At 39.7% G+C, this 12,218-nt stretch overlaps 1 protein-coding gene across 2 annotated transcripts; it reads right to left on the bottom strand.

Annotated features, from left to right (window-relative positions):
- Positions 1 to 67: 67 nt before the first annotated feature.
- gal3st1a (galactose-3-O-sulfotransferase 1a) lies at positions 68 to 11,098 on the bottom strand. 2 transcript variants are annotated; one of them, XM_015366241.2, is made up of 4 exons: positions 10,565 to 11,098; positions 9,389 to 9,510; positions 3,856 to 4,003; positions 68 to 2,921 (listed from the first exon to the last, which is right to left on the bottom strand). In XM_015366241.2, the coding sequence occupies exons 2-4, from the start codon at positions 9,456 to 9,458 to the stop codon at positions 1,766 to 1,768; spliced, it is 1,374 nt and encodes a 457-aa protein (XP_015221727.2). In that variant the 5' UTR covers positions 9,459 to 9,510; positions 10,565 to 11,098; the 3' UTR covers positions 68 to 1,765. The 2 variants fall into 2 exon arrangements, with proteins under 2 accessions (XP_015221727.2, XP_006640258.2); XM_006640195.3 differs by lacking the exon at positions 9,389 to 9,510 and having other exon boundaries at positions 10,565 to 11,041.
- Between the last annotated feature and the right edge of the window lie 1,120 nt (positions 11,099 to 12,218).

Below are 12,218 nucleotides of genomic sequence, written 5' to 3' on the forward strand. Positions count from 1 at the left end.
GGCATGATTCAACTGGATTCACTGAAAATCGTTTATGACCTGAGAAGCAACATCAGGGAACAACAAAGAGCCTTTTTCCATTTATTCAGCACAAGGAGAGGTAAATGATACGTCCTGTACAGTACATGATATCACTTACTTGAAATGCTAGGCACTTGATGCCTCCATTTCTATGAGTTGCTTGCCACACCACAGTAGGAGCCAGGACTAAAGAACTGATATTGATGTTCATTTGAGGTTGATTGAGGTCTTAAAAGTATTTATAGGGCTTATAGTTTATAAAGAGTGTTAACAATGACCTGTGCAGTTTGGACCCTTGTATTTTCTTGTTTTTTCATGTTTCATTGAGAACCCTACAGATGTATTGATTCTGTTGACATGATGAAACAAGGTACCATTAATTTATGTTGCAATTAATTAAAAATTAATATTAGTGTGACATTAATTCTTTACATACTTTATAAAGGACGTAATTCTCATTTGTTGATTTTCATTCAGAATACAAACGAAGGCATAAACTATTTACAGCTGACTGCTGTAGTGAGAGTTTCTAAATATTAATTCTGAAATACCTAAGCTGGAGTTTTATAAACATTGGTCACATTGAAACCAAGAAAGCCTAAAGAATCATTCATACTGTACATACTATCACTCATACATGCAAGATAGTACTGACACATTGCTACTTCTACAGTGTGATGTGAATTTGTCCATCTGAAAAATTTTAGATCAGCAGTATATGGGATTGTTACTCAATATGTATTTAGCACATTTTTTTTTAGAAAGTCAGGTTTTAGCACCTTGTCTAGAGCTTGATTCAAAGTACTAAAATTGTTTCTCCAGTAAAAACATGAAACAATCTTCAGGATTTCTATTTATGTAACAAATGTTCAGAGAGGATTTTAGTTTTCAAAGTTCTGCTATTTGGAGGTTTTTTTTATTATCCCTCCAGGGCATAGAGTCTATAGGCCTGAAATGCTCTTCAGAGGATCTTATATCCTAATGGGGTTTATCTACACAATAAGTTCCTTCAGACTGTCAGTATGGGACATTGCCTTAAGGTACAGAATGTAGCTGTTTATTATGTCTCTGGATTGATTCCAAAGAAGCACAGATGACATTTCCAATACCCTCTCTTCTTTGAAAAAATGGCTGGATGAGATTGTTGGATCAATTAGCTACTACCAAGTGGGCTAGAAGGGCTGAAAGGTCTCTTCACACAGAGGTGATGAAAGAATTATCAATATTAATGTTTAACTTAAGGGTATCGGAGCTGTTCATTAAAAATGATCAAGGTTCAATTGTATTCGTTTCACTTTTTTTTTCTATCAGCAAAATGTTATTTCCTAAAAATAATTGTGAAAAGCAATTGGATCGGTGGAATTGAGGGAATGCATGAACAGGCATTCAAAATAGTTTCTACTTAAACAGTTCTGTGCTATTTTGCTAGCCTGTTTAAGCATGTGCTTAAGCTGAAGTTGTGCTGCTGTAGTTTGACAGCATCCCGGTGAGTGATCGTGCTAGACTAGGTGATTTGGTCATGTAAGAAAAAGACTCGGTGCTTAGCTGGGTGTTACTAACAAATGTGGATCCATGAAAGAAAAGACTCAAAAGCTAATGATTGCAGACCAAAAGCTTTCTAACTGGTGAGACATAGCCCCTTCTGCAGTTGTCCAGCTCAGACATCACCTATGGAATGTCATTGGCTCCTGCTCTGTCCTATGTGCTCAGCTGACTCTTGACATGCTTGATTTGTTTCCTTATGCTACCAGTTTATTAACTCCCTCACATGGGCCCAGAGTTTTGTAATCCACAGGTTGACCCCCAGCTCTGTCAGGTATTGGATTTCGGGTGTTAGCATTTTCCGGCAAAGTTTGCGGTTCTTTTTGTTAATGTTCTTCTTGAGGTTGTAGCCCAGGATTGATTTCTCCCCAAAGGGCTGCCAGGGCTGCATGGACGTTTCCTGGATCCTGCCAGCCTCCACCGGCTGGCCCCCTTCGATGCAGATGGCCGCCATCTCTGCGTTCCTCCTCTGCAGCTCGGCCACATCTCTGGCCATGCGCTCTCTCCCGTACGCTTCCACTTTCTTCCAAAAGGAGGCGTTAAAGTGACGGTACAGCTTCCAGTCGATGCCGTTCCAGTCTATGGCTTGGCTTCTAAGCTCAGGAGTGAGCTTGGATACCAAGGAATCTTTGCGTGCGTTAAGCTTGAAAAACAGCAAGTCCTCCATCTCCCAGCAGAGTGCGTCCTTCAGCAGAATCAGAGACTCCTCAAAGTGCTCGACAAGCATCACTAGATGGAAGCGGTTCTCGATGGCCCGGATGCTCTCCTCCACTCGCGGGTCCTCGGGGCTGAGGTTGTTGTCATAGCCGAAGTCAAAGAACAGCAGGTTCCTGAGGTAGAAGGCGTTGTACCCGTCTGGGTCGTAGTAACGCCAGGGATCGTGCAGGAACTCGGTGAGCTTATCCTCCGCAGAGATTTTCCAGGTGAGAGGCACCACTTTGCCAAAGTAGTGGAAGGACGATTCAAATAGTTCAGCCGGGTCCCGCAGGATGGTGAAGTAAGTGCTGTCCGCTGGAAGCAGTTTCAGGACCTCGTGCTCATTAAAGCGCATGTGATTGCAGATGATATTGAAGCACATCCCTGGCCTGTAGTCCTTCACCTGCGAGCGCTGGAAAGATGAGGGGTAGAAGAAGTCATTGCGACTATCTGGGAAGGCAAACTTGAGCCGGTGCTTCTCCCCGAAACGGAAGAGGATATTCAGGATGGTGCTGCTTGCCGTCTTGTGAGTCTTCATAAACATGATGTCTACCTTTGGTGTACAGGTACCCCCCTGTCCTGATGGAATCTGGGAAGCATTGGAAGCAGGCAGAGCACGAGCATGTGCTGGGCGATATGCACAGGAGTAAGGCACTGGAATCCTGTTTCCCCAAGAAATACACAAACAAAAGTTAGGTGCGGTTGTAACTAGTATAGTAGGTACTGTATCAGTTCTATCCCTTGTCTGGAGCTTTTAATAAACAACACCTTGTTGTGAGGAAAGGAGAGATGTTTTTTTCTCAGCTATTGAGCAGAAAACCCTGGTAAAATGCCACACTTGGGTTGATTGAATAAGTGGCATCCAGAGGGAGTGAGATTCCACATGAGGGAGAGGAGCAGATGCAATAGGCTCTGTGTGGAATTTCACTTCCTCTGGAAGATGATATTCAATCAGAATCAGCCCTTGTGTGTCCAATTTACCTGACCTTTCTCCTTTCTCTCAAATCCACCTCTTACTCTCTCATACTTGTATTTTGTATTATACAATATAGCTGTTTTTATACCAAAGGTTCTCATAGTACTTTACATATTCAAGGGGACCCACCACTGAAGTGTAGCTCCCATCCGTTTAACACATGTCAACCAGCTGCCACACTACAACTTTACAGGTCTAGTAATGCAAAATCATGGATTTAAGGGGGAAATCTTGTGAAGGACACATTGTACAAGCCCATGTTTAACACCACTACTCTTCTGAAAAGTGCAATGGGATCTTTAATGACAAGTAGTCAGGACCTCAGTTTAACATCTCAGCTAGAGGCTGGCACTGCTCAGGATTCTCAGTTAACCACACTCTAGTCTAGAGAGTGGAAGAGCACTACCTGCTGGTCCGCACACTGGTTTTGCTTGAAATTCTCCCATCCTAGTGTAGACCAGGCCCAGCCTTGCTGATCATCTGAGATCAGACATGGTAAAGCTGTGAGGTGATGATACTATTGTTGTCCTGTCTGTGTATGAATACACTTAATTCATGACAATTGGTTCCATCTGTTCTTTGGACACATGTTAAAACATAAGAGTAAGTAACATACTTACTCTTGTAAATTTAGTCGTACAGGAGGGATAGCTAGGGTGTAGAGCAGGATCATACAGCTGGTCAGTAGGGTTCCCAGGACCAAGCCCTTACACATCGATTTCCACTGCTTCCCCTGCTTTCCTAACATGGTCCCAGCGCTGAAGCTTCCTGTATTGAGAAACAGAAAATTGAGGCCTCATCTCCACAAAGCCTAGCCTGGTTTGCAGATGAATTTGTTTTGTGATTTATAGCTTTTCGGTGTTTACAGTGCTTCAAATACAATGGAGTACAGACCCAAAACAAAAATAATTTTGTCACTATCCAAATACTTACAGACTGCACTGTGTGTACCACCTGGGAAGACTTTTTTAAAAAGCATCTCCACCACTTACATTCCAAAAAGCGAGCCCTTTTTTTTTCCCCTCTGTAGTCCAAAGGACATATCCCACGTGTACCCACAAAACACGTTTTTGTTAGGATTTTCCTTAAGCACAATGATTACATTTCATGAAAGGTTTCACTTTTTTTTTTTGCACTTATGTTCCCACTAGGCGAAGCTTGAACCTGTGTCTTTATTGCATGAAAATGTAAATTGCGGTGAAGGCTGAGACCTTTGGTTTCCTCTGGTGTCTAATTACTGGAGAGGTCATGCTGTTTCCTATAGGGCTGCTCCCTGTAAGCATGTACTTCCTGCGTGCCCCGTCTTATACTGTTTATGGAAACAGAGGATCAGTCAGGTTCCCAGGGCCCAGGGGGTTCACATTTCAATTAACCTACTATTAGTGACGTCAGACCAATACTTCAGAGGGCAGGAACAAATGCCGGAGTGTGCTGCTGCCTCTTTGCTAGATTAATTCTGCCTATTAGAAAAACTCTGTTCAACATCAGAGTGAAGCCCAGGGGAAAAACCATTCCTGCCAAGTAACAAATGACTTACTGAACCTCACGAAGCCACACTCCTCTGTCATCTTTCACTCCGCAGTCTGTGCTTTTATTTCGAGCGTTTCACATTCACACTGCACTCTTGTTTCATTGTACTGAACGATATATTTTTAAACAGGTTTTCATGTGCTGCTTTGGGTTTCTGGTTTCTTTAACTTTTTTGTCAGTCACTTCACGTAACTTTGCCCTACTGGTTACACCTTTGCGTTGAATATAATGACTATAAATCTTGTGAAATTGGCATGGTTAGTAATACATTGCCAGACCCCACTTGCTCCATTGTGTTTGTAATGTAGAAATTAACGAGGTGGAGAGATGACAGTGGGGGGGGGGGGACTTTTAGAGTTTTAATTGTCAAGTGATTTGCAAGGGCAAGCAAGTCATAGCTTTGTGCGATGAAATAGGATAAGAAACAGAAATGTAAATCTTTTCCCACTAGATAACCACTTGTATGGATTTAAGATAAGTTCAAATTCAGATTTACACAAACTTAACAATCATTTTAACACTTCTGAATGCTTTTAAAAGACCAAAGTTTATATCAATGTTATCCTCACAAAATTTCACCTAACTGTTTTGCACCTACTGTTTGTGAATTGTATTCCTCACAGCGCACATCTGAGCCAGAAAGAGTGTCCGCTTGTTGATCAAAATAATTACTTTTCTGTGTTTTGGAGCCAATGGATGAAAGAGAAATGTGTATCCTACCTGTTACGTAACAATAAGCTTCGCACAGCCACAGCACAAATCACAAAGCTAAGCAGCAGCTGCAGCATAAACATTGATGATCCATTCTAAGTTGTTTTAATATTCCTCATAAAAAATGTTTTTGACTGTGTGTCTGGCCACATGCTGTCTTGCAAACAGATTTGTAGAAAAAAGATAAACCTGTTAAATGTGTAAATTTCAGGGCTGTGTTCCCTGTATATATTCATGATTGCATTGAAACCTTGAGGTGAGCAAAATTAATCTTAAATGTTTATATACAAAAATAAAACTGGACTGGGGTAAGCAAAGGTAAGATATGGCAAAGCCTGAGAGGCAATGGAAGAGAGTAAAGATCTGCCAGCAATTAACTGCATCTCTTTACTAAATGTAGACAAACACTGAAGAACTAAGTTTAAAGTACCATCTAACTTAGCGATGGCAAAATTATAAAAGGAAAAAATTCTGGACACAACTTTATAAAACAAGGTCTGTATTATATTGATCCCATTGCATTCCTTGAGCTACTGAACTCTGATTACTAATGAGATACTCCAACTAAAACTTACATCACATTTCATAAAGCAGTTTAAAAATTGAATATTCTCATGTAACTTTAAAAAAATCTTCCATGTGATAAAAGACAATCTCCAGAGTTAAAACAATTTTGCTAGGCTTAGAGTCCTAGTTTGTATTAGAATAAATAATAAAATAGGGAGTTTAAGGAATCATTTTCCCTCATGGAATTCTATAACTTCTATAACTGTTCAAGGAAAGGCTGCATGAACTATTAAATCAATATATTGCGATTACAAAGGATGATTCTGAACTTGATATGTTTGCCCAGGGAGGCTGGTTTTGTGCATTTGTAAGAAAATGCAAACGTTTTTTGTTCACAATACCGGACAAACTGTATTTTTTTTCTGATTTTTCTCAGAAAGGTTTGGTCATCTTTCATATTGCCAGATGCTCAGGTAACATACAGTAGTCTTGACTATGAAGACCTGTTGTAAATACATCGGATTTTTCATGCACATATCTTTTGAACTCTTTCTAGTTAATGGACTAGAGACTCTTTTTTTAAATGAAAACAAAATTCAGGGCATAGATAACACTAAAAAACATCTCACGTTCCACATGAAAGATGAAAGGATATAAAGAATATATCATTTGAATGTTTTGTTGAGTTTTATTTTCATATTCCATGGACATTTTATTTTAATTCACATAAAGCGTCTAGATTACACTGTGATGCTGTTACTGTTTCTGCCACGAAAATTGACTAGAATGAAAATGTTTAGATCAAGAGTTTCTGCTAACATGGTGGTGATTTCCATTTTGCAATTCAACAGGACTTTGAGGCTGGCATGTTCAAGATGGAGAACCTGAGGAGACACTCTGTCAGGAGCTCTCCTCTCACTTCACAGAAGGTAACACTCTCTCTCCTTGCTCTTGCTTCATGTTGGCCTGTCTGGGCCTCCCTGGGCTTCTGTCACAGGCAAACGGACACCTTTGTGTCAGTTTCTCCACTTTGAGAGCTGCATCTCATTAACAATTCCTGTTATGCTGTGCACAATGTGCTGTTCTTAACTGCCTGTTATTTCAATGTGTACGCAATATATCCAATAGAGATTTATGTTCTTGATTAAGGAACACAATTCTGTGTTGATCTTCTACTGACATTTTATTTTGATTAATTTAATCTTCTTATTCAGCCTTGTCTCACCAAGACTCCTCCGATCCACCAACCAATACGCTATTCATCTTTTGACAATCTCTGCATTGACATATACGAGGTTCGACTTAGGCTCACTAAGTCTTTTAAGCTTAACTCCAGCTTATATTTTCACATTTTAAATTGTTTCTCCGGTCTCCTGTTGAGCCTTTGTGATCCAAATTTGTTGAGAGCTCTCCCAGCTGGTACGGGTTATTTGCAAAGCTGCAACAGGATCCTGTATCAAGACCACCCTTTTGATGCCACTAAATGGATGCTTCTGTTTCAGTATTCCATCCGTAGAATGAATTATAAATTCCTGTGGAAACTGATACAACAATGTAAGTGACTCTGGTCAACAGTTGGTAATTAGATAGCAAGTCAACCAGAGGGCTGATTCAGCAAAGTAAATGAGAGTTTCATCTACAGTAGCCATCTTATAAAAGAAAAATAAAAGAAACTGTAATACAGATGGTTCTTTTTCAATGAAATTGACCAAAATTGCATTGTTCAAATTCTTTTTAAAGTCAGGTCATGAGAAACTGTCTTTTTTTTTCTTTTGGGGATGAAAACCTTTTGCTATTTTACTGATTGGTACACTTATACGCGAGAGGAGTTTACAACATTTTTGTAAACTTTCACAATATTATCGGTTTCCTTCCAATCACAACAAAACACCCTTCTGTTTCAAAATCGTAGGAATTTTTCATTGTTCTGCTCCTTTCACTAAAGATTTTTTTTTGTGCTGAATAGTGAAAGGGTATCAAAGCCTGAAAATAGGTATTCTGTTAATAGCATAGGAATGGAGCATTATGGAAGTGAGGTGCAGCATTGCCAAACTCGTAACCTTCAGGATTCATTGTGTTCAGAGGAATAATGAGCAGTGGTCTCAATTCAGGAGTTTTAATGTTCTTGCCCCCCACTCCTCCCCCCCCCCCCCCAAATGACCCATTAGACCTGTGCCTACTGCATTAGGGCATTAACTTTGCCTGAACGTTTCTCATGGAAGGTTCTGTCCTTCTAGAATAAATCAATGACATCTGCAGGGTCACGTCCTCTGTCTGAAACTCATTTAAAGACCTGACTTTTTACCAATTAAAGTACTAGACCTAAGAGCACAGATCATAAACACAGAAATGTTAAGCAAACTCAGTCAAGCAGTGCATAGTACATATTAGTTTAAGAGGTTGTTTAAAAGAATGATATAACTGTTCATATGAGATTCCCATAACTGAGCAGACATGTAAGACAGAATACACTAACATGCACGAAGCCAATATGAAGTGTAGTAAGAGAGTCTACCATTGGTGTTAGAAATTACAGATCTATCAGCATTAAGTGTTAGCCTGAGAGAACATTCAATTTCAGAAGAAACATGTTATTGTGTTTCTGCATAAATAAGCAAAATCATTGAGTGGAAACAACAGAATAATGCCCAAAAAGATTTGCACAATTGTTCACTTTACCTTGAGGTGTTGTTATCAAAGTTGTAGAGGTTCTGATCAGTGTGAATTAAACTATGCAAGCTAGTTATGCTCATAATCAACATATATTGGAGCTCCCGATTTTTCCTAAGAAGACTAGTGCGTTTGCAAAGCACTGTATATCAGCTGTACTGTATATCAGGGAAAACTTTAAATGTCCTTGCAGACATGATATACATGCTGTTGTGACTTTTTGGTTGCAATATGGATTTCCTTCTCTGTATTGTTTTACAGCGTGAGAAGTCGTTGTAGCCGTTCTGGCTGGGTGTCACGCTTCTCGCTCACAGACGAATCAGCTTGCGTGTAGCACGTCATTTAATGCTGGGGACCTGGTTTGAATTTCAGAACAGCTGGGACAGGAAAGAAGCTGCAATTACATTGCTCGCAGTGGAAGTAATAATCATTTTCACCGCAGGGGGGAGCACAGCTAGTTAGCTTGCACAGGTGCGAAACTGGAAAAAGCATGGCAATGTTAGCCTTATTAATGCCTGGTTAATTAATGCGTGCTATATTTCTTTTCAGTCCTTCGTTAGGTTATAGTAGCGCATAAACGCATAAACAATTCTCCGGTATGAAGTCCATAGCACGGAAGGATTACCAGTATTTCAGACTGAAACAATTCGTGTCAGTCACACTATAGTTGTGTTTTCTTCTTAAATCACATAAATAGTTGTTAAATAATGCGCTATATATTTCAAAGCATCTTACCTGTCGGACGCAGTCTAGCCACAAAACGCCTCCACGACTGTATTATAAATATCTTCCATCGTTTACACATTTTAACTAAACTTCGCTATCTCCGTCTTGTTGCTAGGTCGTGCACTGAGCTCCTGAACAATACAAACAAACATTATGTCGAAACAACGTTCCCATTATCGTATCATCTCTTTTAAAAATCTCCTTAATGGATACGCTACTGCTAGTTTTGTGTCGTTTCTGAAATCATGATGGAAGTCCTGCTTATAAATAGTACATACATTTATTTAGTTGGGATTTGCTGAGTTTTTAAACGAATATTATCTGATAAATACAGTGTTACCAGATTCAGTTCTTAGACGCAAACCAGTCTTAGGGAATTAAATGGATAACGGCATACTTTAGATTCAGAGATTCAGATAAGACCGTTCATTCTGGAGTGTGACAAAGACGTCCTTTGTGCGTTTCAGTAGCATAGACCAGATGATACTTTTTGAAACATCCACTCTTCCACAGACATTTTTAGAGAATTATTTGGCAGGCAGCTTGTATATGGATGTACGTTTTACCTAATGCCATATATTTCATGCCGACGTCTATATTTACAATTTGGGGCTTCCGTTTAAAATATCAGTCAAATGTGTCTTTCAAATACGCATTCCCTTTGAGCATGCATTTCCTTTGCGTTTTATAAAGCTCGTTGCAAATATTTAGTTCGGAACCTTATTATTTTCTATGATTTAAACTTTACAATGTTCTAATTCATTTATTTTTTCTGGTTCAGTGTCCTTTTCTATGACAAATACAGTTCGTACTTTGGCCTGACTATTCATAATTTTGTTTTGATTTGAACCGAGCAATCTTAGTGATCACAAAATATTCATACAGTATATGAAAGATACATGTAAATGCGTGGACACACTCACTGTTCTCCATACAATTTTTTCAATGTTCAATGAATGTTTTTGCCCGTTTTTCTGCGTGTTGTATTTTCTCCATCTCCATGGAAACAGTGATCAATACATTATTTTTCTTTATATTGGTAATCATTTATGCAGCTGTCTATCAATGGAACAGCCTTCCATCTCGTACACCACCGTCTCTGACACCTGTCACTCATGTAGCAGGAGGCAAACCAAACAATGCTGATACATCTTTCAGTACTAAAAAAGAAGGGAGTAAGTTTACCTCACTGTGCATAAATCCTGAAAGTCGGCCAACTTTGATGGAGAGAAGGTTACCCTGTGGTGGAAGGAAAGAAGTGTATTTTCTTCAGTTCCAAACTCCTCAGCACTAGCTTGACAGGATTATAAAAGGCCAGTTAGTTGTTTTTTTTTTTCTCTCCTCCAGCCTGTGCTGCCTCAGTACAGCTCTTCAGATGGTCTAATGTCTTTGTGTAATCCTTCGCAGCTGCACATAGTTACTGCCTCATTAGCTGGGGGGTCAGAGATGTTTTCCCCCCTGTCTTGTTGTAAGTGTGTAGGTAAGATGTTTTTTTCCCCTCCTCTTTTTTTGTCAGGTGTCTTCCAAAAACATGTCTTATCTGCGATCCCCTTCGGCCGGCTGTCGCGCAGACTAAGGCACAGTCCCGCAGGGAGGCTCTGTGGCAGGCGGCTGTGATGTCATCAGGAATTGGGGGAATGTGTGCTTGGAGGGAGTAAGCTGTGGCTCTGGTCTTCAGCTTGCTCTGCCGGTACGGCTCCGTTCAGTGAAGTGACAGGAAGGAAAAGCAGCCGGTGAGTACAGACCAGTGGGAGTATGATCGAGGATAAAGTTGTTCTTCCATGCTGGGGGGATATCTTGATGGGAAAACCTTTAATTTTCTAGCATTTGCTCTGCAAAACATTGATTAAGTGCTTTTTAAGTTTCGCAAAAACCCAGTATTTATGCTGTACTACTGGTGGATTTTTGTCCTTTTGAGAGTAATGTGGATTTGCTGTGCGGCTGTCGCCTGGAAACCAGAATTTGTACAGTAATTCTCGGCTTTTGAAGATTGTGGCTTTAGAGCGGGTGATGAAATGGTCCTTTTGTCTAGCTAGGTGGCTTAAAATAAACATCCTCTTGATCATGTAGATTGTATTGCTGCTCTGTCAGGTAATGGGTGAACTTACTGAAGCATGAATACATTTACCCTTAATCAGCCATGAAGGGAAGCTGTTGTAAATCACAAAGGAGGGCCCTCTCTCTCTCTGGAAGCATTTTACTGCTCCAGTTTAACAGCGGTTTAGCTGATTACACGCTCAGATCAGCTTTACACTTGTATCATATAAAAATGTAGAACCAAAATGCCCATTTCAATTATCAGGTGTACTGCATAAGCATCTTTTAGACATTGTATAACAAATAGGGACACTCTTTTGAATACAAAATGTTACCTGAAACTCTAACTAGGGCTCATGTATTTAAATAGTGAAAAATAGTCTGAATATTCAGGGGTACACACTGTTGTACTTTGTAAAGTCATAGATTCACGGAAAGAACACAAGTCAACTCAACTGAGATCACAAGAACTCTTTAAACCAAGGATTTCAAGGAGGGAAAATTGATACAGAAAATTAACATGACTAGATTAGTTTCCCTTTTATACATGAAGGTAGCTTTGGTTTGCACATCTACGCAGCACAATAGCAACAGTTTCTGCTCCATATCCTGTAAGTCCTGTGTAATACTGGGTAACAGTTTGGCAGTAGATGTTTAGAAAACCATGATATGATATGACACTTAAATCATCAGAATAGAGAAAATGCTACCAACTCAAAAATGTGATTAAAAGCACCTTCCTAAAAAATCAGATTACTCTTTATGACTCATGCCTAATCACCAACCCTAAATACTCCCAGAA

The sequence above is a fragment of the Lepisosteus oculatus genome, chromosome 22 (assembly GCF_040954835.1).
Source record: "Lepisosteus oculatus isolate fLepOcu1 chromosome 22, fLepOcu1.hap2, whole genome shotgun sequence".
NCBI lineage: Eukaryota > Metazoa > Chordata > Actinopteri > Semionotiformes > Lepisosteidae > Lepisosteus > Lepisosteus oculatus.